We start from the raw sequence: 26,285 nt of genomic DNA on the forward strand, positions 1-26,285 counted from the left end.
GCCCGGTTGTGGTGGTTTGACAACTGTTGAGGTCATTGCAGCACCGCACTCTAGATTGGTTTTATTTCAATCGTGTCAAATTTCTTCCCAAATCATGAAAAATCAGTAATTTTGCAATTTTCCTACTTTTTCAATAGATTCCCTTAACTTTTTGTACATATAAACACAGACACCACGAATACGAATCGAACCATGCAAGAGCCATGCTGATCGGTTTATTCGTTCTTGAGTTTTGTTGCCTCAAAGGAACTTCAAACTCATTTTTATATATATAGATGAAGTAATATTTTCAAAATCGGTTTTCGTGCACATGTAGAGTAAGGATCAAGATATGTTCTGAATTTTTTTAAGGTGGAAAACGTTTTCCATTTTTGCAGAAACCATTTTTTTGTGAAATTTTGTTCAAAAATGGTTTCTGCGAAAACGAAAAACTTTTTCCACCACAAAAAAATTCAGAAGATACCTCGATCCATACTCTACATGTGCACGTAAACCGATTTTGAAAATATTGCTTCGTTATTTTATAAAAAAAAAATCAAAAACCAAAAAAATGAGGAAATGCTTCCAGTTTCGCCTTAAGGATGGTGGATCTTTGAAGACGTTTCAAGGGGTTTCTCAGGGTTCACGGCCCTTCTACGAGTTTGAAACCTCCAAGGGGTTCAAACAGGTTGTGAGGAACTGCAGCGCCTGTTAACCGAACCGAACCGAAACCTGAACCGAAGTCATCTGAAATCCCACTGGAGCACTCCTGGAACCCTCTGTAACATCATGTATCCTCTGGAATCCCTCTGGAGATTTCCTGAATCTCTCTGAAACACCATATAATGCTCTAAAAATGTATCTGAAACCACATGAGACCGTAGAAAACGACCCTGAAATACCTAAAGACCCTTCAGAAATATCCAATATTAACTTTTAAGTAGAAAAGCACCTAATTATTAAAAACTTTTCAAAGAAACCATATTTTATCTCCTACAGATTGAGAGGTATTATTGAGCACGAGCATGAGCCTAGTTGCTACTCCGTGATTGACCAGAGCAATCGAAATTGCACAAAGAACCGATGAATAGGGCTTGGGACTAGCTTACCATTCTCAATGTACACAGTTCGAGAGCTCTCAACTTTAGTAAGCTCAATAACGGCGCCGGGAATTTAGAGGTATTCTTTTTGAAAGAAAAAAGTTAGGGTGATACCAGAAAGAGATCTCGTTCTCATCTTTCAACGGTTAAAAACTACCAAAGGAGTGATGATAAACCTGGAACGCCACTGGAACCTCTCTGCAAGTTCTTTGAACCCCCTGAAATGTCCTCAACACTTCTGAAATCCCCTGAGACCATATGGAACACTCCTGGAACGCCTCCAAACCCCTTGAAAGTCACTAAAAGTTCCAGGCTTGAACGGCACTGAAATCCCCTGAGACTCATTAGAGAAGAACACCCATAACTGTGAATGCTTACAAGAAAAAAAAACGACCCTGAAACGTCACGGAACGCCTATGTAACTCCCTGTAACAACCCTGAAACACCGCAGAATGCCCCTGCATTCTCCTGTAACACCTTCATCAATGGTGTAGGACGTAAGAAAAGGGCAAAACCGTGTTTGATAGCTTTGTGCATTACAGTGCTTCAACTGTAAAGAATTAATATATCCGTAAGGACAAGGGTTCATATTATAAGCTATTTAAAATGGGATCTTACAATTCGGCATGCCTGTCGTTGTCTATGTACCCTATGAATCGATTACAACCTATCACGTGGAACCTATTTTGATCATTCTTTTATTATTTCACATTTTATGTAATTTTACTATTTTCTTACGTTTCTTTTCAGATATTCTATCGACGCAGTTGACTTGGTGTGGACTACGGTCTCGAACGCGACAACGCCCTTGGATTACGGCTACAGAATGAACTACGGAAGTATCGGACTTAGGAAATGCCTTAGCACTGTAGATGTAACCTCAACAAACCTCGAATATCTACTAATAAAATTGTCGCTTCATCAAGCTTTTCACTATGATCCGACTTTGCCTCATGTCTATCACTGAATATTGCGGTAAAATAGAAAAAATCCAACGGGGTTGCGGTGGTTCCGACCGCCGCAGTCCTACCGCATATGTCAAAATGCTCGATGCACGTTAAGAAGCATTCAGTCAGGTGGTTGCTATATAATTCAAAAATATTTTTTTTTCAAGTTTTCGGTTTATGTTATCGCAATTAATGCTGCAATATGGAAATTGTTTTTTTGACTACCCATGTAACATACATCAGGTGTAGTTTCAGCACTTTTGAATGCAGTTAAACGCCACTAAACATAATTCAATTTTTCGCCAATTTATTTTAGTTGCAAGGTTGTGTGCATACTTTTTAAAGTGTGCAGTGGTTTGATGTTTGCGGAAAAGATCTTCTTTGTCTTCTTTACTCTGCCAGGTTGGATGATTTCTCTGGACAAGCAATAAAAGATCAGCATAGAATTAGACGTCATCCTCGCTTGTCATCATAGCTGTCTGTCATGGTCATTTTTTTGTCCGTGAACGCGACGCTTTGGTATCAGCGCATGGTAGGGTTGCCAGCTCGCAGATTCCTGCTTCGACAACCCTGTAAAACCCCTGAAACCCCTTAAAAAGTTCTGGTACACTCCTGAAAGCACTCGAACAATTTCAATAGATTCGTCAAACCTAGGTTCTAATTGAGTTGAAATTCATTTTAGCTAACACTTGATCAACGAGTTTAATTAGAATATCGTAGAATTTTCGATAAGGGATAAATTTCAGGAAAAAATAGAATTATTTCACTCGTCACTGCTTTCACCATGCACGATGTCCAAAATATGATGTGTCATTATTCCTTGTGTCGGTGCTGTCACCTGTCTTGTTTGACAGACCAGCTCCGTTACTTCCTTAAGGGGTCTATCAATGGCTAATTAGGAGCATCGCAGCCATCAACAACATCAAAACATATTCAGTATCAGTACTTTGAGACGAAATTTTCGTAATCATTGAGATTTTTCCAATGTATTTTCGAAAAATGTTCCTTATGAGCTGAAGATATTACAAAAAATCCGACAAAATGTACTGAATTTGTGAAGTATTGATGCATTGATGCTGACGTAGGGTCCGCTTAGCGCAGCCTGGCAACTTCTTATAAATATAAGCCAACCAAAAATAGATACTTTCAAGAGGGTTTCAGGAGAATCTTAATGCTTCAAAAAGTTTCAGGAAGCTACATAAAGGTTATAAGGATCGTTCCAGGGGCGATTCTGGGACATTTCAGAGATTTGAGAGGGTTTCAGAAGGATCTTTAGGGATGCTTCTGGGAGTTTCAGAAGAAATGTTAGGAGTTTTTCAGGTCATTTTTAGACATTTTATAGGATTCTATGGGTTTTCTGGGGCATTACAAGGCGTTTTAAAGTGTTGTAGGGGGTTTCAGAGGGTTTTAAGTTTTTTTTTCTGATGGGCTCAAAGAGTTTTAAGGGCATTTTCAGAGGTCTCAGGGGTTCCAGAAAGGCTTCGTTTCGTGGGGTTACAGTCAGGCTTGTCCGCACTGAGCGCATGAAAATTCTGCTCTTTTGATTTACACCACCAAAACCATCATATTTAAGCAATCTTCCTATCTTACATGATAAAATGATGTTTAAAAATCCTAAATGTCATTTTGAACTGTCAAAAAATCGCACCGTAGTGTCACACTGTGCGCGCAAAGAGAATTTCACCCGGTTGAATTCACCCCAGTGAATTTCTCTTTGCGTGCTCAGTGCGGCACTGCGGTGCGATTTTTTGACAGTTCGAAATGACATCTATATATATAAAAATGAGTTTGAAGTCCCTTTGAGGCAACAAAACCCACAAACGGATGAACCGATCAGGATGAATCTTGCGTGGTCTGATTTGTATTCATGGTGGCTGTGTTTATATGTAAAACAAGTTAGGAAAATGAACTAAAATGTAAGAAAATAGACAAAATGCTGATTTTTCATGAGCTGGGAAGAAAATCAACACGATCGAAACGAAACCAATCTAGAGTGCGGTGCTGGAATGGCATTAACGATTGTCAAACCAACATAATTTGGCAAGACAAAGTTTGCCGGGACAGCTAGTTTAGGATATTCAGACATCCTTCTATCAGGTAAGATAGGAAGATTGCATAAATATGTTGGCTTTGGTGGTGTAAATCGAAAGAGCAGAATTTTCATGCGCTCAGTGCGGACAAGCCTGGTTACAGTGGTGTTTCAAGGAGTTTTGGGGACAATTTACGATGGTTGACCTTTGATGACGTTTCAAGGGGTTCTCGGGCGTTCTAGGGGTTTAATGGGGAAGAGAATCTCCAAGAGTTTCAAGGAGGTATTGAGGGACTGCTGCGCCTGAAATCCTCAAAGTCCGATAAACGCCCCCCTTCGGTAACATCTGGAAATTCTCTGAAACTTCCTGAATCTCCCTGAAACACTTTTTACGCATCAAAAACATCCTGTGACCCTAGAAAATGACCCTGTAAACTACCCTAAAGATCCCTCAGAAACTCATGGAATATCTCTAAATGGATTTGAAGTCCTCAATATTTACTTTTTCGCTTTTCGTTTTATTTTGTAAACTGGAGCAATCAATTTAGACCACTCTCTGTGGAAAATATATGAAATAAATTTCGTGTATTCTATGGAAGCATAGATTGGGCTACCCCTTTCAAGTTCGTCACAAATTTGCATGACAACAACACTGAAATGCAATCAACCAGCACACACCAAAAAAAAAACAGTCGCGGTGGGCGCGACCTTGACACTGACATCGTTTCGGTGTAGTTTCAGTGTGGGATAGGTAGAGTCTCCTCTCGCTCGCTAGACATTCATCGAAAATATGGTAATAAACAATAACGTTTGTATACAGCGACTTTTCCACGCAGTATAAAACGAAGGTGAAAGGTACCAACAGCTAACTAAAAACCTGTTGAATCGAGTTTAGTGGAGGTTAGAAAACAAATAAAAAATAGGGTGCCTGTACCAGTTATCGCACCACCTAAGAAAAACTATTTCTATAAAAATAAGAAGAAGACCGACGAATGTAAACAATAAGTCAAATGATTGATTAGTTTTCATACTTTACAGGAAAAATATAAAAACGGAGCTAAAACTACTTTTTGTATTTATTACGGCGTGTGCCAATGATAGGAACCCTGTACCAGTTATGGATACATTTGTTAATTTGGGTTCCACTTCGCACTATTTACATGCATTCCTTATGGGATTTGCCATTACTGGTACACTATGGCGAAATAGGGTGCAAGGAGGCCGAAAAGTTAAGGAGAATGATTTATTTCTACCATAATTTGAGCAAATTGTGAAGTTTGAATGTTTGCAATCATCTTTTGTGATCGTGATCTGTTGTTCACGATTTTTTTCTTGTTGATTTGTATCTTTAAAGGTTGAAAATCAACTATGGCGAATTTGAGGTACTATAGCCATAACTGGTACACTGAGCCTACTTGTTTAGTTGAAATGAACATTGTTGTTAAGCCGTGGCTTCGTCGCATCGCCCGTGTGGTGGAAGACGGCAATTAATCCGGTGTTGTTTGTTGGTTTTCACCACCGTTTTGTGCAATCCACCATAGTTCGAATGCCCCGGACGGGTCGGATCGGATGGGTGGTAATAATTTCTAGGTTTTGGATTGGGTTGGGAAATATGCACCGTCGCACCACCGCCATACGATTCGACTTTCCGTTTAGTTTTTTGTTTTGTAGAAGACGCGGGATGTTTTCCTTAAGCTAACATTCCAGAAGTAATTTACCTTTTGTTTGGCTTTTTGGGTATTTTCACACTGGTTTCCCTCTAAATGATTTAGTATCGAAGGAATGAGCTTGTTAGTCGATAGTGAAGCGATGAAGTAAGCTAAATTATGATAGGATATTGCACGCTGCACACCGGAAGATTGTTTTCTTCTTTTTATGACGCCTATATACATTTTCTGCTAGAATTTCAAGTCTAGTCTAGTCTAGTCTAGTCTAGTCTAGTCTAGTCTAGTCTAGTCTAGTCTAGTCTAGTCTAGTCTAGTCTAGTCTAGTCTAGTCTAGTCTAGTCTAGTCTAGTCTAGTCTAGTCTAGTCTAGTCTAGTCTAGTCTAGTCTAGTCTAGTCTAGTCTAGTCTAGTCTAGTCTAGTCTAGTCTAGTCTAGTCTAGTCTAGTCTAGTCTAGTCTAGTCTAGTCTAGTCTAGTCTAGTCTAGTCTAGTCTAGTCTAGTCTAGTCTAGTCTAGTCTAGTCTAGTCTAGTCTAGTCTAGTCTAGTCTAGTCTAGTCTAGTCTAGTCTAGTCTAGTCTAGTCTAGTCTAGTCTAGTCTAGTCTAGTCTAGTCTAGTCTAGTCTAGTCTAGTCTAGTCTAGTCTAGTCTAGTCTAGTCTAGTCTAGTCTAGTCTAGTCTAGTCTAGTCTAGTCTAGTCTAGTCTAGTCTAGTCTAGTCTAGTCTAGTCTAGTCTAGTCTAGTCTAGTCTAGTCTAGTCTAGTCTAGTCTAGTCTAGTCTAGTCTAGTCTAGTCTAGTCTAGTCTAGTCTAGTCTAGTCTAGTCTAGTCTAGTCTAGTCTAGTCTAGTCTAGTCTAGTCTAGTCTAGTCTAGTCTAGTCTAGTCTAGTCTAGTCTAGTCTAGTCTAGTCTAGTCTAGTCTAGTCTAGTCTAGTCTAGTCTAGTCTAGTCTAGTCTAGTCTAGTCTAGTCTAGTCTAGTCTAGTCTAGTCTAGTCTAGTCTAGTCTAGTCTAGTCTAGTCTAGTCTAGTCTAGTCTAGTCTAGTCTAGTCTAGTCTAGTCTAGTCTAGTCTAGTCTAGTCTAGTCTAGTCTAGTCTAGTCTAGTCTAGTCTAGTCTAGTCTAGTCTAGTCTAGTCTAGTCTAGTCTAGTCTAGTCTAGTCTAGTCTAGTCTAGTCTAGTCTAGTCTAGTCTAGTCTAGTCTAGTCTAGTCTAGTAGGAGAATTTTATTGAATCACAGAATCACTAACTTTTGTTCTTGGTTTCGACTCTCACAAAAAAATACAACGCAACGCGAAGTATTGAATCCATCTGTAAATCAGATCTATTTTTCTAACTGACATGTCAGATTACCTGTAAAGTCCCGTTTACTTTGCCAGGCAAATCTCTCTACAATTACCTACAGATTAGATTCCAAGACAACTTGATTACCCCTAGCTAGACCAGTATTTTATTACATTTATCTTGTTTCGCATTCCTACACACAGCCTACTACCCGTGGGACATTTCAAGATAACTCACTCGGTCATGCAGAGAAACACAAAAACTCGGATACCCAACTAACCACCTAAATAAAATCCAATTTTCATATCACCCAAGAGGTGCCAAGAGTGTCTCTGTCACCTACCTACTTCAATTGGCAAACAAAGACACTTCCTTCACTTCCTCCTAATACAGATATGGTCGCCTATACTTTTCGCTCCACTTTTGCATCCGATGCGATGGTTCTTCCTCGTCCGCGTGGGACTGCTATGGTATGACGCCCGCAAGCAAAATTTCCTCGTCCAATGCCAACTGAGATGATGTCACTCCCTCACTCACTCACAAATTGCAACAATAACATCAACAACAACAAGTCAGCCAGAGAGTACAGTGACTGTGGCCGTGTTTATCTCCGTATTCACGCACATGGGCACATGCCTCTTCTGCTTTTGCAGCTTTTTTGCGGAACCATTGCGACGGGGCCACACCACGCTTCGCACCGGTATGTATATCTTTAGGTAAACAGATAAAAACTCCTCCAAACAATACTGATAATGGTCGTAATTGTACCACCATCAGCAGCGAAGTAGATACGGACCGTGTGAGTTTACAACCCAGTGCCGTCGTTAGTAGGTAGTGTGCCTTGCAGCACCAGCCAGCAACAACAATACAAAACTCGTCGTTGTTCGTGGGAAAATCGATACCCGTGCCCTTTTCCGTTACCTCCATACCTACCCAACCAGCAGGTCCGAGTCGCCTATCATTGCTCTTGTTGTTGTTGTTCTATTTCTCTTTCTCTACTTTGACTCCCCCAATCCGAGTTTCCAGTTTTCCATCCCCGCGGCATGAGTCATTCAACCGAGCAGCGCACAGTGGGAGAAAACTGTGAAAATCGGACGGAATCGTTTCGGATGGTGATCATCCGATAATGATCCAGCTCCGATACCATGCGTGTTAGCTGACATATTGTTCTTGAGCCGCTGAATAACATCCTTAACTACCTTTAATGTGGGAGTAGACTTGTTGATGCTCCCTACTGAACTGACTCATGTCATTTTTCTCGCTGCCTTGGACCTCCATGTCTGTGCTGTCCACACCATCCAGGTGTTCATCGAAGTGCTGCTTCCACCTTGCGATCACCTCACGTGTCCGTCCTTATCCCTACATAATTCGACTCGCGGCACGAAACCGTTGCGGATGTGTTGAGCTTCTGATAGAACTTCCGTGTTTTTTGAGAAAGGCACGACAGTTTCATTATCTCGAACTTCACTTCTTCCAAGTGGCGCTTTTTCTTCCAAAAAATACGCATTTACTGTTTACGCTTCCGTTTCTATTGTACCACGTTCTGCCGGGTTTGATGCTGCAGCATTACCGCACGCGCTGAATTCTTCTCCTCCAAAATCGCTCTGCACTCCTCGTTGAACCATTCGTTCCGTCGACCCCGTTCCACGTACCCGATGGTGCTTTTGGCTGTGTCGTTGATGGTTGCTTCAACTGTACTTCAGCAGTCTTCTAGACAGGCCACACGAGGATGAGCTCTCGTCTGGCAACGATGCTTCGAGGTTATGCGCGCATGCTGAGTTGACATCCGATTGCGTCAGTCGCTCCCAATTATGTTAAGGGATCGTCAGTTCTACATAATTATCTCCGTAGCCATCAAGACCAAAATCACAAACAGGAGTGTTTTCCTGCTCGTGGACGCGCACAAATACATATTGGTATTATTCCTTCAGGAATTTTCCAAGACATGGAGAACATGCTTTAAAAATTCTCCCATTGACTTCTTCTAAAAAACTTTACCAATAGTCATTGTCAATATTTCACTGCTAAATTATATTCCGAGAAATGTTAGAAAGATGAGGACGATCTGGTGAACCAGGTTTCCAACAGCTTGTGCTTTACAGGAGCTTCTCAAACAGTTTCTATGAAAGTTTTTGGAAGAAATTCTTAGAAGCTCCTGGAAGACCTTCCCAGCTATTGACAGAGCTCCTGCGAACCACATAAAAGAGTTTCCCAGAAGCTTCAACTTCAGCTTCTCAAAAACTCCTACACGAGCTTCTCAAATTTTTGAAAGAACTTCCTAGCTAGAGCTTCTGAAAATACTTCACAGAAGCTACTGAAAGAGCATCCCAGAAGCTCATGGAAAAGCATCCCAAAATCTCCTGGAAGATCTTCCCAGAGGCTTCTGTATAAGATTTCCAGGTTTCAGAAGCTTCTTGGAAGCTCTTAACCTTAGAAAGTTCTAAAGAAGCTTCCCGAAAGATCATGAATCCGCTCCCCTCCTCCTCGAAGCAGAACTTCTTAGAGGCTAGAAGCCTCTCGCTTCTCACAAGCTACTGAAAGAGCATCCCATAAGCTTTTGAAAGAACTTCCAAAATGTCCCTTAAAGAGTTTTCCAGAAGCTTTATAAAGAGCTTCTCAAAATCTTCTGGAAGAGTTTTCAAGCAGTTTCTGAAACAAATTCCTCAGGTCTCAAAAGAACTTCCCAGAAATTTGAGGATTTTTTTATTCTAATTTACAGCTCTTTTGTCCACTAAGGCAATGCCTGAGCGATTCCAATTGGAAGCTGTACTTACACTTTGTACAGCACCTAAATGTATTCTATTATAATTCTACTATATTGAACTGGTTGCCATTGCGCTGCTGTCAATTCTCTACCCTGTCCATTGGTAGAATGATGAGCACGAGGATGCTGATTTGTGGCTCTTGATCCTTTTCCAGTCCAATTGGGGTCCATTATGAGTTGCCGTTAGCCGATATCCAAGTCTCCGGGTCCGTAGGAGCATATGCTCAGAAGAGGGTCAGGTGTCAGCTGCTCTCGGGGGCAAGAGCAACTGACGAAAAAGTGCCGGAGCTGGGATCGAACTCATGACCATCCACTTATGAAGTGACCACTACGCTACGGGCCCCGGCAGAAACGTATGGATAATCTTTCAAAAAACTTTAAAAATAGCTTACCAAAAGCCTCTGAATAAACTACCCAGGATCTTCTAAAGGAGCTAATCAGAAGCTTCTGGAAGATCTTCCCAGAAGCTTCTAAAATAGCTTCCCAAAAGCATCTGGAACAGCTATCTAGAAAATCAAAATATTGCTTTCCTAACAGAACTTCACTGAGGCTTATGAAAGGGCTTTCAAAAAAGCTTCCCAGAAGCTTCTGAAAAATCTCCCAGAATCTTCTTGAATTTTTTTTCGAAAGAGCTTTCAAGAAGTTTCAAACAAAACACATTTCAAAAAGTTTTTAAAATAGTTCCCCAGAAACTTATTAGGTAGCTTTCGAAATACATAAAAAGGTAACCAAAAGTTTAATCAGAAGCTTTTAAAAGAGCTACTTAGAAGATTCTAAAAGTTCTTTCTATAAGGTTCCAAAATAGCTTCCCAAAAGCTTGTGAAATTGCTTCCCAGTAACTCCTAACAGATCTTCACCGAGATTTTTAAAACAACTTCCAAGAGGTTCAAGAGCATTCAAAAAGCCCCTGAACGAACTTTCCAGGAGCTTCTGACAGAGGTTCTCAGGAGCTCCTGAAAGAGTTTCCCAAAATCTTCTGATAGGAGATTTCAAACAGTATCTAAAACAGATACCTAAAAGTTTTGAAAAAAGATTTCCAGAAACTCATTAGGAAGCTTTCAAGAATCTTTTAAAATAGCTTACCAAAAGCCTCTGAATAAACTACCCATAAACTTCTAAAGGAGCGTCTAAAAAGCTTCTTAAATATCTTCCCAAAAGCTTCTAAAAGAGTATTCAGGATTCCCTTGCATGGAAGCTCCTGAAACAGCTTACCGGAATCTGTAGAAACAGCATTCCATAAGCAAAGCTGCAACGAGGCTTTTGAAAAAGCTTCTGAAAGGCTGAAAAGGCTTCCAAAAGAGCTTCTCAGAAGCTACTGTAAGAGTATCCCAAAAGCTCTTAAAAGAGCCTATCAAAATCTTCTAAAAGAACTTCAAAAAGCATTCTGAAAGAGCTCTCAAACAGTCTCTAAATCAGATTTCTAAGTTCTAAGAAGATCTTTCCAGAAGCTGATAAAGAAGGTTTCGAGGAACTTAAAAAAAAAACTTTCCAAAAGCCTCTGAATAACCTACCCAGATGCTTCTAATGAAGCTTCTCAGATTCTGGAGCAGATTTCGAGAAGCTCCTAACAGAGCTCCCCAGTAGCAACTGGAGAATCCCAGAAGCTCCTAAAACAACTTACAGCTCCCAAAGAGTTTCCCAGAAGCTTTTAAAAGAGCTTCCCAAATTCTTCAGAAAGAGCTTCCCAGTAGTTTCTGAAACAGATTGAAAACAACTTCTGAAAGTGATCTTTAGAAGTATTTAGAAAGCTTACGTTAAACTTATGAGGAAGCATTCAGAAACATTTAAAATAGCTTATAGTAATAGTCTTTGAATAAGCTACACAGAAGCTCATTAAAGAGCTTCCCAGAAGCTCTTGATAGAGCTTCCCGGAAGCTACTGACAGAGCTTCAAAGATTCTCTTGAAAGTTTCTAAGAGTACTTCCCAAAAGCTCCTAAAACAGCTTTCCATAATTTATTAAAACAGCATTTCAGAAGCTTCCAAACCAAGCTCTAAAGGAGTTTATAAAACAAACAACTTCCATAACTTCGTAAAACAGCATTTCAGAATCTCCTAAACGAGCTTCACCGAGATTTTAAAAAGAGCTTTTAGGAGGCTTCTAAAAGAGTTTCCAAAAAAAAATCTAAAACTTCCGGGAGGCTCCTAGAACAGCTTCCAAGAGGCTTCTAAAAAGTTTCTAAGAGACTTCTAAAAGAGCTTCCAAGAGGCTTCTGAAATAACTTCCTTGAAGCTACTGGAGGAGATTTCCAAAAGCTGCTGAAGGCGATCTCTAGAAGTATTTAAAAAGCTTCTGATACGCTTATGAAAGAGCTTCCTAGTAGCTTCTGAAAATGGTTTCTATAAGTATTTAAAAAGCATCCAATTAATTTATTAAGAATCATTCAAGAAACTTCTGAACTTGCGTAGCAAGAGTTTTTGAATAAACTACCCAGTAGCTTTTTAAATAGCTTTCAAGTAGGTCGTGATAGAGCTTTCCAGAAGCTACTGACAGAGCTTCTCAAAAGTTGATGGTATTTACAGCTTCCCCGAAGTTTTAAAAAGAGTTTCGTAGATGCAACTAAAAGCTCAGCACAGAGTTTCCAAATTTCAACAAATATCCTCTAGGAAGCTTCTTAAGGAGCCTCCCAGAGGCTCATAATTTCTTTAAGCAACATTCCATTCCTAAAAGAGCTTCGCCATGGTTCTTGAAAGAGCTTCTAAGAAGCTTCTAAAAGAGAATCTCAGAAACTACTGAAAGAGCGTTTCAAAACCTCCTGAAAGAACCTCTAAGAAGTTTCTAAAAGAGCTTCCCAGCAGCTTCTAGAAAAGCTTCAAGCAGTTTCTGAAAGAATTTCTCAGAAATTTATGAAGTAGCTTTCAAGAAACTTTTAAAATAACCAAAAGCTTCTGCATACGCAATCCAGAAACTTCTGAAGGTGCATCCCAGAAGCTGCTAAAAGATCTTCCCAGAAGCGTCTAAATGATATTCTTAGAAGCTTCTAAAAGATCTTCTTAGGAGCTTCTAAAAGTGCTCGCAGGAAGCTCCTCATAGTGTATCACAGAAGCTAGTAATAGAACTCCTCAGAAGCTGCTGGTATAGCTTCCCAGAGCCGAGATTTCTGAAAAAGCTTCCTGTAAAAGCATCCTTAAATCTCTTGAAACGTCTTTCATAAGAGATTTTCATATTTCATGAAAATCCTTTTAGAAGCTCTAAAGGAGCTTCCAAAAACACAGCTTTCCATAATTTCGTAAAACACCATTCCAGAATTTCCTAAAAGTGCTGCGCCGAGATTTTTAAAAGAGCCATTAGGAGGCTTCTATAAGAGCTTCAAAAAGCTTCCCAGCTTACAAAAGAACTTCCCAGAAAATTATGAATCAGTTTTAAACAAAACTTTATGAAGAGCTTCCCAAAAGCCTCTAAATAAGCAACTAAGGAACTTCCCAAAAGCTATCAACAGAGCTTCCCAGAATCTCCCAGAGATTTCAGAAAGGATTTTCTGAAGTTTCTGAAAGAGCTCCACAGAAGCTACAGACAAAGCAACCTAAAATCTCCTGAAATATCCTCCCAGAGGCATTTGAAAGAGTTTGCCCAAAGTTTCAAAAAGACTATATTAAAAGCTTCTAGAAGATCTTCACAGAGCTTCGCAAAAGTTCCTGAGCTTGCTAGAGGTTTCTAAACGAGCTTCCCAGCAGCCTCTGGAAAAGCATCCCAGAAGCTTCGCTGAATTTCTAAAACAAACTTCTCATTAGTTTTTAAAAAACTTCAATGAGGCTTTTAAAAGAGCTTCCTTAAAGCTTCTGAAAGCATTTCAGCATTTCACATAAATTTCTGAAAGAGCCCGAATGGTCGTAAATGAAAGCCTGGAATATACAGAGCAGGATGGTCTGTTGACCATCTCAAAGGTAATCTGGCGAGTGTAGATTAACAGTACCTAGCTATGAATCGAGTCATGTGGCGAGAAACTTCAAAACTTCAACACCAAAACTATAAAAAAGTCCTCTGGCAGTCATTATAGAGATGCTGGTTATAGAATTGTATATTTGTATTGAGTATTTAGTATTGAATCATGAATTAATAAAAAGAATCCTTTTAAAATCAAGCAATGCACGCTATGTCCAAAGTGAAGTATTATGAAAAATGAATGTACCTCAAATGTTTTTCCGTAGAATCGTAGGTTTGGACCTATACTTTCAGAATCAGTGTTGATAAAACTATTTCATCTTGGGTTTTTTGATATTTTTGTTTTTTTTCCCTATTTTCCCATACAAATGTCGAAAAAAGTCATTTTAAGGTTAATTTCATCCATATAAAAATGTATGGGAAAAAACCCAAGATGGATGATTTTAAATCGCACATATTCTGAATCTAGAGGTCCAAAAATAAGGTTTTAGTGGAAAAAATTTGAGGTACATTCACTTTTCATAATACTTCCCTTTGGACATAGTGTGCAATGTAAAAGAAAAAAAGTATTTACGATTTCCCCAAAAATACCCATTTTTCTGGAAACTGTTTTTTTTTTCACTCGTATGTCAGGAATCGATCCCGTTTCTCTGAAAATTTCAACAATTGTTTAATTTATTATATTTCGTCAAGATTTTCCACCTAAATTAATTTCAGTGTCTCCCAAAATTATTAGAAAAATACAGAGTTATAGACCATTTTTACAATTGTTGACCCACTGTGCCACCCCGCCTCTCTCTTCTCCGCCTCACAGAGAAAGAACCCTCATCAATCGCCGCGCTCTTCACTCACCTTCTTGCTCGCTGAAAATGTTCCGTATCTTGGGACCGGATCCGGCCGACTGCGGTGTCGTGACGGCCGTTGTCGCCGACGACGACGAGGACCAATCGCCTTCCATTGCCTTCGAGGCGCTGCGCTTGAACTGCTCCAGAAAGTTATCGATTTGCACCTCGATGGAGTTGGGCGTGCTGGCCATATCCTTCCTTCCCTAGTCTGATGGTGTCACGGACTGCAACTCCTTTACACACCCACCCACCTCTAACACTTCGCAGCCACTAGCCTTGCTCAATGCTCACGTGTGCGTACGCGCACTCCCCCTTTTGCGTATCGGCCTACTGCAATTGTAATATTTTCGCTTTCTTTGCTTTGCACCACCTTTCGCCGCCTGATTCGCCACCTGCTTTTGATTGCTTTGTGCACTTCCTCACCTGTTTCACTTCCTCGCCTCCCTCGGCAATTCTTCACCCTCTGATACACCTTTTTATGCACTTCCTTTTAATATTACTCCACACCGTTTCTTCTTCCTCTGTTGAAGCTCACTCTCATTTGCCGCAACACATACGATTATATCTGCTTATTTTTCCATTTTCTTCCCGCATTCGGCCGATTAAAATCGCATTCAGGTGGATCGCCTCGCTTTTCCTTCTCCTCTCTACCGTATTCTTTGTTGTTACCTTGCGGTGGATTGTAAAAACCCACAACAAAGCCACCACAATTGCATTATCGACGAGCAGAGCACACTCTTTAAATAGCCACTGGGCTCCCCCTTGATCAGCACAGCACAGCACAATCCAATTTTGCTTCAGTGTTTATCTTCCAATCGAGAGCTACCACAATCTACAACACCTCTTTGTGTGGGATACTACGGGAATGCTCGGAATCTGAACGATCCATTCATCCGATTCGATTCGACCCACCCTCGCCAATCAATCAATCACGAAAACTCATCGATCGCAGTAATCGGCAGCGCTTTGCTGAATAATATATCTCATATACAGCGCGGAACGCCTTCTTTGATCCTCATCACTCTCGTTTTCTTCCACAAATATGTAAACACTTTTTTCGCACTTCTCTATTTATGACGACGCGTTCGCGAATACCCGCGCGTTCGAGCACCGCGTCTTTTAAAAACGAAACAATTTCTCGATTACGGAAAAATTGCAAAAATTTGACTGCCCCGAAAGTTAGAGGGTGGTGTGGATAGAAAAAGAAAAAAATATGTTTGGAACTTCGTCCAGAACGACTCCCCGACGAAGCGCGCACCAAACTAGAGGAGGTTTTTTTCTCGACTAGCAAGCTGTGCTAGTCTGGTGCTAGTCAGTCATTCTATCACTCGCTCGCAAGCGATACGCGTATGGAATGGACGTATCGCGACGTCGCTGCGTTGTGAGAGAGCAAGGTTCTCATGGTGCACCATCGATGCACTGAGAGAGAAAGACGCCTGATGAGCGTTGCACGAGGAAGTGTTTGTGAGCGTGAACAATGCAGCACCGGTCTCGCGAACTCGCGTGGTGGAACCGCGTGCGCTTTATTGTTGATGGGGGTGTATCGGAATGAGTAAATGATCTAGCAGCCAGAGGTGCTCTCTGTCACTATCAATGCAATGGGAAGTAAACTGCTGATTTTGATAGGCCGACTGCGATCCAGGAATCCTAGATCCAAGTCAGCATGCGTTCTGATGTGGAGTCGCAGTTACTTTTTTTTACATGAGAACTGGACTTACTTTGATGGTGTATGGAATCCATACACCATCAAAGTAAGTCCAGTTCTCATGTAAAAAATCTGATAGCCCATCCTTAAAATTAGTTCAAAAATCTAAATTAAGACTTATCAGAATATTATTTTAGAATGTAGTACAAAATACAAGTATTGCATGTTAGTCATTAGAAAGGTTTAGTTTCGACTAAAACCACTAAACATTAGATCAGTTACAATAATTGGTCGGCATTTGATCAGAATGGACTACGCGATTTTTGGATGGGTAAAGGTAAGCGAAGGAATTCGAAAATTCTTAACTTTTTGTCATTATTTTGATGCAGATGTTTCGTTACATAAAGTAACTGCAGTATTTCAGATAAAAACGCACTGCATTTGTCAACCCAAGATCTTGCAGGACATTTTCCCAAAATCGTTGAGAAACAGATGGTCCGGTCTGACTTAACGCCGACCAATTGTGATCTAGAGTACGAGTCAAGTCGTTGTCTGTTATTCTTGTATTGATACTGATATTGGCCTGCAGTGACGGTAGAGCGTGTAGCAATATCAGTAGTCAACTCACAAGACTTACAGGGGGTGGCCAAAATGTTTGGGATAGGCAACTTTTTTTCTCTCACAAAAAGTTCAACATGGTGTAACTTTTCATAGAGCGCATCGAATATTCTCAAATTTTGACTGTTTATTAACCTATTATATATGCATCAGTGGTACAATTTTGAGCTCCGTTGGATAATCTTTCGCGAAGTTATAACTGATCTGGTAAAACACTATTTTTATGACTATCAATTTATGAACTGTCATATCTCGGAGACCAGTGAACCGAATTGAATGAAATTTTGAGCGATTATCAACAATATAATAATGCTTGAAAATTCATCAGAACATAGACACTTTTTAAACGTTGAAAAAAGTTATGATGGTTTGACATTTTCACCCATTTTGAGGAAAATGAGTGAAATTTACTATACTGCACAAAAATTACTAAATATATTCTTCCTTTAATCCAAATAGGCTCTAATCTATCTTTTTATAGATATCATATGAACAGAAGTAGAAAATCTTTGGATTTCAAAAACAAAATTTTATGACATTGATGTAAAAAAAATGCATTTTTTCGAAAAAGTTCCAAAAAGTGTCAATCTATCATAACTTTTCTCAACGTTTAAAAAGTACCCATGTTTTAAATTATTTTCAAGCATCAATATATTGTGGATAAAAGTTCAAAATTTTATTCAATTCGGTTCACTGGTCTCCGAGATATGACAGCTCAAAAATTAGTAGCCTTAAAAATAGTGTTTTACAAGAACGGTTATAGCTTCGCGAAAGATTAGCCAATCGAGCTCAAATTTGTACCAATGATGCACATATAATAGGTTGACAAACAGTCAAAATTTGAGAATATTTGATGCACTCTATGAAAAGTTACAGCATGTCGAACTTTTTTGTGAGAGAACAAAAGTTGCCTATCCCAAACATTTTGGCTTTCCCCTGTATATTACGCTGAGAGAGAGGAGACAGCTGGCATCGATTGCGTGCTACTTAATGTCAAGGAGGACCTGTCACAAACTGTCACCGCGAACCAAGCTGAAAATCGCACATTGATGGTGTGGAGTGGCCAAATATCCAAAAGATCTTATTAAAACTTTGCGCCGTTTGTTGTATTTAAAAACGTTAAAATATTAATGTTCAGTTTTCCACGACCAGCGCAACGAATCCACTCATTTTCCATGCTTCGTCGCAACGTACTCAATATGCAAATCATTTTGGACCAATAACATATTTTCAAACCATTGTGCGGAGCACAAAGTTGTAAAAAGAAGTAAGAAGAAGACATGTAAACATCGTGGCTGTCAGTGAGCTGTCTCCTCTCTCTCTCTCAGATATCACGTAGCTCTGTCTTGCAGGGACTCAAGCTGAAATATGCATGTGCGATGCAAACATATTGTTAGTGTACTCACCAGAGTTGCGCAGTTTCAGGATGGTTAATATCTTGGAAGAAGAAACCGACACAAAAATGTGAGTGTCAAGGCTAAAGACACTGTATGCTAAAGACACGAAATCTGATGATTGTTGCTGTTGATGATGATTGTCGCATCATGACGATGATGCTGTCGAGCAATGCTTTCAAAGCGCGTTTGACAGGTCTCCTGCTCAGGGATGGCAAAAATACTTTTTTCTCTTTTCCGTTCATCGATACCGCCAGTAAAATAAAAACAAAACAACGGCAGCACCAATACCATCAGACGCCGCACCGACGGCAGTCAAGCAGACGATTGATGGTTTTTGCTTCCCCACGAAAATATTTATGAGCAGTCATGCTGAGGCGAGTGATTGCGAAAAATGTCAAATATTTTCAACTGCTAATAACTCACTTGTTTTAATAAATAATTGAAATCGATTTGCACAAATAGCTGGAGCACACTCCCAGCTTTGTGATGCTTGTAAAGAAGTTTGTCTAGAAGCGGTTTGAAATGCAGAAAAATGCGAAAATGGGAGCGACAGAAATGTCTGTCGTCGTTGTGCTCGAGTACTGGCGCTCTCGCACTTGAAAACCGTTTCGAGGAAGAAGGCTGCAGGAAAAAAAATGTTATGACATTTATTTTTCGAACAGTTTGAGTTTGGCTGGGCTGTAATGTTCGTGTGGAAAAATGTCAAATGTACAGCCGGTAACCGTTTTTTCCAGTACATTTCTCATCCCTGCCTGCTCGATTGGAATGACATTGACAGCAAATTTGGAATTCCAATTGGAACATTTCGTGTCTTTGCATATGGACTTATCCACCGATGAACCAAATTCATCGCGGTCCGAGAATTTTGACACTAGAGCGGGGCCGTTCCAATCAGAATTTAACGATTCTGATTGGGAATGGCCCCGCTCTAGTGTCAAAATTCTCGGTCCGCGATGAATTCGGTTCATCGGTGGATAAGTCCATAGTGTCTTTAGACAAAGCCAAAATTTCGCTGTCATGAGCTGTCAACGCGAGCCTAAATTCAAAACAACGCGTTGCAACGGATTAAAGTGAAAAGAGATCGTAACTGTAATTACAGAGAAAAAATGCAAGTTCAATTCAGTTTTCTTCACTGTGAGGCACAACAATTTGCATGCTGAGCAATAAAATGCAGTCAAGCACGTTTCTTTCGAAGTGTTGAACAAAAATTAAAAATGAATCTTAGTGAAACATTCACACGACTTCAGCCTATATTCAAGGTTTGTCCGAAAAAGCGAAAGTAACACCCCAAACGAAAACTAACGATATGTATGACAGCTGTCTTGATTGTTGTTGACAGACTGCAATTTTCTTGAAGTTCGATGAAGTTCTGTATTTCGTGTGCAGTATCTGGAAACCCAGGTTAATATTAAACGACACTCGCTCAAATCATCACTTCAAAAAGGCATTCAATAAAAACTGAATCTAAGCATGCCAAAGCAACCCTAGCTAATCCTCGTTCAAAGGAGAATCAATCACATCCAACAGCAACCACACGATGAAACACACAGCTTTGATTGCATGAATTTTTGTATTAGGGGAACTGGGGGTAAGACGCCCACGTTAAGGAAGAGTCCAATTTTAATCACGAAACACTTTATAATACACATTTTTTTGGCACTAACATGAAGCACCAACATGTTTCCGTCCAAATGGAAGAAACCATAAACCAGTTTTATGTTTTACTACTGAAAAATTCAAATTTGAAAAAAAGTTTGATTTTCAGAATTTTAGTTTTAATGCGGGGTAAAACGCGCCACTAGCCACAGCTAACGCCAGGATGTTAAATTGTGTACATATACTTGCGCGCCTGGTTCATTGTCAACTGTTATTGTTCGTGAAGGGTATACAGTCATTACATAATTATGGATCACCTGTAATTATGGGTCAATTCCATGTAAACGTCATAGTGAGCTGTTTTATCATTAATTACTACAAAATGACGCATGGCTGTGTGATTAGTGAACTTATTAATAGTAAAATTGTGCTGTTGCTTGGTTCCAACTTGTGTTCTACATAATTTGTGCCAGAATTTGGATCTAAATGGCTATTTTAATGTAAATAACTAAGGGTGGGCATTTTACCCCACACATACCTCAGAAGTTTGAACCCTTGTAAAAAAGTTGTAAGGGTCAAATTTGATACTTTTTCCGCTTGGTACACAAACAATGGGAGTGTGCAAAACAGTTTGTGGGGATAGCGAGAAAAAAATTCTTTTAAATAATGTAAAAAAGTGCAAACATTTGACAGGCTAAAATTACATCAAAAGTAACCAAAATCTTTTTTCGAAGTTTTTGTACAATTTTTTTAGTAAAAATATGTAAACTCAAATGTAAAATTGTATTTTTATTTTTATTTTAGCGATTGCAATTGAAAAAAGTACTGAAAATAACGTGGTTTGCCTAAAACAAGGGTGGCGCAACTTGCCCCCTATGGGCGTTATGGCCGCAGTTCCCCTACGCCTTACATTCATATTCAAATGGCGTGCTATGTTTGTGTTTGTTGCGCCATACAATGCAACGCAACCAATTGCCCTTCATCCAGGCCCTACTGGACAGTGACAGTGATCTGTCAGTGAGTGACATAACTTAACTTCTGTCGGAAAGACTGGCAACGTGCGTTCGGCTGCAAAGGAGGTTTCTAAAGAAAAAGCGTGGTGGGAATTCGCATCGTATCAATTTTCAACGTAATTTTGTAATAAATTCATGAATTTGTAACACGACTTCTGCAGAATTTCATCCAACAAATGCTTTAGAAGTTTCTACCAGAGTTTTTCACAGATTCGTTCGCGGATTTTTCCAAAAACTCCTCCCAAGATTTCTCCTGACATTGTAATGGGATATTTTTCCAGAAATATCTTCGAGAACACTTTTTACGAATTCCTGCAAAAGTTACTCGAGTTTCCTATAACTTCGAGAATTTCATTTTTTTTTAACGAGAAATCTCTCTTATGACTTTTTCAGAATTTCATTCTACGACTACCCTGGAACTCTCCTGGAGAGAACATCTTTACCCTAGTAGCACACATGTCCTTCACAAGTTTAGGAAACTCTTATGTGACTCAATTAGGTTATTCAGGACTTGCGTAGACTCATGTACAGAATATGTGCTACTAGGGTAGAAATTCATCTACGTTTGACTCAAGGAATTGCTCAAAAACTAGCTTCAAGAAATTATCTTTTTTATTTGCTCCGACATTCATTTAAAAGTTACTACAGACATTTCAGCTTCAGGATGACTTAATACATATTTATGAGCATTTCTTCAAAATATCTTTCAGACATTCTTCCAAGGATTTTTTCAGAAATCTTTTCGTGGGTTCTTCCACAGAAATCACATTATAGCTGACCAAATATTTGTCCAAGGATTTCTCTAAAAATATCTCTCCAGAAAGTTTTCCTAACAATTTCCTTCAGTATTTTCACAATAATTTCAATAGGACTACCCACATCAATCCATTAGGAACCGAACCTCTTAGCATTTCTTCATTGGAAGTTTATACGAGGATTCCACCTGAAACTCTAACGAAAACTCATTTAAAAGTTTCAGTGAAGAGTCCTTTGATTTTTTTCTGAAATTACTCCAAAGGTTGTTCTGAGGATTCCTACAAAAATACTTTCTCCAGCAGTTCTTTCGGGGATTTTTTTTTTTAATAAATTTCTCTGAAGTTCATACGAGGAATCATCTAAAAAATCCTCCTAAGATTCCACCAAAATGCCTCTGTGGCATTCTGCAGACCTTGTTTTCAAGGAATATTTTTAAGGACCCCTTTAGAAGCTGTTTTAATAATTTATATAAAAATCTCTTCTAGAAAATTCGTCGAGGAAAATATCAAAGAACGCTACAAGAAACCCGTAAGAAGTTCATCCGAGGATTTCTACACAAATTGTTCCGAAGAGCCCTTCCGAAGTTCTTCCAAGAATTCTATCTGAGTTTTTCCCGATGATTTTGCTAGAATTTTTTTCTGGGATTTCTCCAAAAATTCCTTCAATTACCCCTCCAGAATTTCCCCCAATTCTTGCAGAAGCTCTTTAGAAAATTCTTGATAAGTCCTCGGAAGATTTCTCTAAATTCTTTGATGAACTTTTTTTTTCAGGATAAGGTCACGCAAAAATTGTCCGTTTTGAACACCCCTCCTTACGGCATACTTTTATATAGGACCTCTGAATTTTTTGTATGGGTTATCACACTTCTCTGAATCCCTTCCCCCAGTTCCTCTTCAAAACGTTGTAAGTATTGGTTAGGTCAGTCGAGAGTACCTACCACAGAGACACCCCGACTCAATGGCCTAAGGGTCGGCACGTTCACTTTACAGTTACTGGCGGGCAGATAATTGGGTTGTTTAGTGAACAAAATATTGCTATTTTCTATAGCCTAATCGATAAAGCTCATTTTTCTGAGTATAACGTGATTTTATTGAATTCCAATAGCTTTGTTTTGATGGTTAAATTAACAAAACAGTTTTAATTTTCGTGGATAGAATGACAGTTCTATCGATAAAATGACAGTTCGACCCGAACAAAAACAAATCCCTTGCAAACTTTAAATGCATTTTAAAATTAGTTCTCGCACTCCAAAAAATATGAAATTTTGGATTTCAGATAATTTTTGGGTGGAGAATCCGAGAACCCAATTCTCGCTTTAAAATGGAGGAAAACCACAGCTCTATTCAATTTTACACCAGTATATTGTCAAACTACACTTTATTCTAGACTTTTCCTGGCACTTTCCTCTCCCACTTTCTTACTAGCTATCTGACCTGTTCTTTACATTGCGGGGCCCCTTTCTCCATCTGCTCCTTCGTAGTCTCCAACGGTGACTCGTGCGCTGGCGTGAGTCCTCGGCTCGCTCTCCACGGGTTTCGGGGGTGACTTATTGGGAATCTGTGCTTTCACTACTCGTCCGGGTTCTACCGATATTGTAACGGATCGGTCTTCGGCCTTTGTCGGAATTGCTCACGGACTCACGGGCGTCGTAGTGCCCTGTACGGGGTTTTAAACCAAAAACGGCGGGGTTCTGGGATGAGGGGGAAGGCATTACAATCAAGCCTATATTGGTGGTTCTAATAGTTTCCTGATATCCACTTCACCAAACTTCTTTCCACTTGCACTTTCTTAGGTAACATTTTTTAGTCTAAAAGACTGGAAGAGGTTCTTAAAACCATCATAAAACCAAAATAATAGGTATAAGGTTTTATGACGGTTCTCAAAACATCTTCAAGACTAATTAGGCAATATACACACTAAGATCAGCTCGGTATTTTTCCCATCTTTTTACTGAGTTCTCAACAGCAGCAGCAGATAAGTCTAAAATACTTCCACAGATTTTTTAAATAATTCTTTCAAGGGCTTCTGCTGAAATCCATCCTAGGATTCATTAAAAAAATATTTCACAAATTCCTGAAAAAAAACTCCCACGGATTCATAAAGAAATTCTTTCAGTGACTCCTTTGGTAACTTTTCGTAGATTTACTTCAAAAAATTACCAGAAAATCCCAAAGATATTCAGGCAGATTTTTTTGCACAAAATCTTCTAGGGATCCCATTGGACTTTAGAATGTACTCCAGAAAATTCTCCAAGAACTCCTTAAGAAAGTTTTGCACGGATAGCTTTTTGAAAACACTTCAAGAATTCTTTTCGAAAAATCTTGCATAGATTATTCCAGAAATTCATCTACGAATTTCTTTGATATTTCCGATTCCCCCAAAAAGTTTTCAAAGCACTCTATTACAAGTTTTATTTATTGTGTTATACGTACGTTTTTAACTTGTAAACTTTTACTCATGTTTAATTCACATTTATAGTGTTCTGAAGTGATAGGGCACTATGAGAAATCAGTGATATCATTTTGATGGCCTACATTTAGGTAATTTCGGGTAACTAATAACTGGAAGACATATGTAGATCTTCCCTAACAGGGACATCAAAGTGTAGACGTCTCACATTAAAATCTGATTAAGTATGCCCCCTTAGGATTAGAAATCTTAAACAAAACTCAAGCTATGAAAGCAACTAATGTTGCTAACAAAAGGCAACCTGCCAGAAAAAATACGATTGACTGATGGGCCAACAACATTTATAAAACCTCGTCAACCCGTGTTCGGAAATTGTTATCCACTAGGTTAACAGGGCAAAATATATGTTCTTTGTTGTATTTGCCCAAGTGTGATATCCTATTTTATTACGCATTTGTAATGGTCCACTATAATGTAATACTTTAATGTGCATTTGTAGTGCTCCATTATTTTTTTCGTAATAATGGCGCTCAACGTCAGCACGGGTTTTGTGGCGTTCCATCTTATATGCGTAAAAACTCTCTCAAAAATACTCTAAGCAACTTTTTTGAAGCCTGATTCACGAATACATTAAGCATGAGCATGAGCATGAGCATAGATGACCGCACAATTCGTAGTTGCTACTCCGTGATTGACCAGAACAATCGAAATTGCACAAGGAACCAATGAATAGGGCTTAGGACTAGCTTACTATTCTCAATGTACACAGGTCGAGAGCTCTCAACTTTAATAGGTTCAATAACGGCGCCGGCCACGTCCTTACGGTCATCGAGGATGGGAGGGAATGTTAGTAAGACAAAAGTTGTTATAAAGACCGCGAATCGCTGCATCTCCACGTTTGTCTCAGGAAGGATTTTTTTGTTAGTAGGGTAAGGTACATTGTCAGTCCGGGAGTCACCTATGGTTGGTGATATGATTTGACAATGGTTCAATATACACAAACCGCCGTTAACAACCGACTACTTTTCTATCGCGCGTCTCTACTCCACTAGGGAGCAGAAACCTTTAGTCTATTCCACACAGAAATACACTGAACGCGACTCACTTGTCGGCGCTCGGATTTTTTTCGACCGGCGAGCCCGAACTAACACTTTTCACTCTTTTGTGTAAATGCAAAAAATGAAATAAAATATTTATTATCAACTAAAAGTGTATTGGGAACTAGCGCGACGGGAAGCAAAAAATTCGGAACCGACTCGATCCACGACCACGACGCGTCCACCGCACACTCACCGCCGTCGAAATGCTCACTTCGGAATACAAAATAGAAAAGGAAAAAAAAAATCGAACCACCGAAGCAAACGCGCGCGAACTGGCACCCGGACGAAATTCTATAGCACACTCCCTGATTCACGAATACATTAAGAAACAGAAATTCAGTATTCCTTTAAAAATTTCTCAACAGCTTTCTAAAGAATTTTCCCCTTTGGGAATTCGTAAAACCCTGCTTTAGGAATTCTACAAGTTATTATTAAGGAAATTCCCAAGATTTTTGGAACAATTTCTGATCAAATTCATAAAAATCTTCAATAGAAACTGAATAAATTTCGATTTATCGGTCCTCATGGCGTGAAATCTCGACTCGAACTAGGTTACTCGCCGTGTAAATCAAATGGAGAGTCACCTCATTCGAGTCGAGCTGCGTCACGTCACTCCACTCGTAGAATGAGCACAATTAAGAACTGACTGTCTTGACAAACATCGTACGTTTTTTGACATGTAGTGCTGTTAAAAATGTCTCGCAATATGAAACTTTAAGTTTTACGGTCGATTTTTACAATTATTTTCTCGCACGAACACATCGGGACCTTATACAAATGCAAAAATGAAAGAATTCGCTTGTTGTCCAGAGCTTCAGCGTAGTGCTTACGGTGGTGACCAACCAAAAGTATTCCTTGATGTTAGGTATGATTTTAGCAGAAATTCTTTATACATAGAATTGATGTGGGATTTCCTTTGAAAATTCGTCAGTATATTACTACACTGATTTCTTGAAGATCTTTTCTTAATACTCACAGAGGCTATCCTTAAAATTTCAACGAGATTTTGTCATAAAATACTATCACGACTTTTTCGGAATTTCTTTCAACAATTATTTCAGAAGTTTCTATGAGGGTTAGCATTAACATTAAGCAAGTTGCACACATTCGTAGGTGGTACAGTCCCAGACCGCTGTTATGAGAATTGCATCCTTCCCGTCCGTTACCAAGGCACAGAGATTGAGGACTTATCTCTGACTCTAAGACAAGACTGACGCAATCCTCCAACGGCCGAGAGCTGTCCTGGCTAAGTCCTTGTGACA

General features: G+C 39.4%; 2 protein-coding genes across 15 annotated transcripts in view; both read right to left on the reverse strand.

Annotated features, from left to right (window-relative positions):
• Positions 1-15,810, reverse strand: part of LOC109407731 (guanine nucleotide exchange factor DBS) — a 561,022-nt gene extending 545,212 nt beyond the window's left edge. For 2 of the 3 annotated variants that reach the window (XM_062854440.1, XM_062854439.1), the window contains exon 1: positions 14,497-15,809. In XM_062854440.1, coding sequence (XP_062710424.1) covers positions 14,497-14,680 — 184 coding nt within the window. In that variant the 5' untranslated portion in view covers positions 14,681-15,809. Of the gene's footprint in view, positions 1-14,496 lie in introns of all 3 variants that reach the window. The other variant, XM_062854437.1, reaches the window with a different exon arrangement.
• Positions 1-26,285, reverse strand: part of LOC109409788 (glycogenin-1) — a 132,456-nt gene that overhangs the window by 3,897 nt on the left and 102,274 nt on the right. The gene's annotated exons all lie outside the window — the stretch shown is intronic.

This window comes from Aedes albopictus, chromosome 2 (genome assembly GCF_035046485.1).
Source record: "Aedes albopictus strain Foshan chromosome 2, AalbF5, whole genome shotgun sequence".
Classification (NCBI taxonomy): Eukaryota; Metazoa; Arthropoda; class Insecta; order Diptera; family Culicidae; genus Aedes; species Aedes albopictus.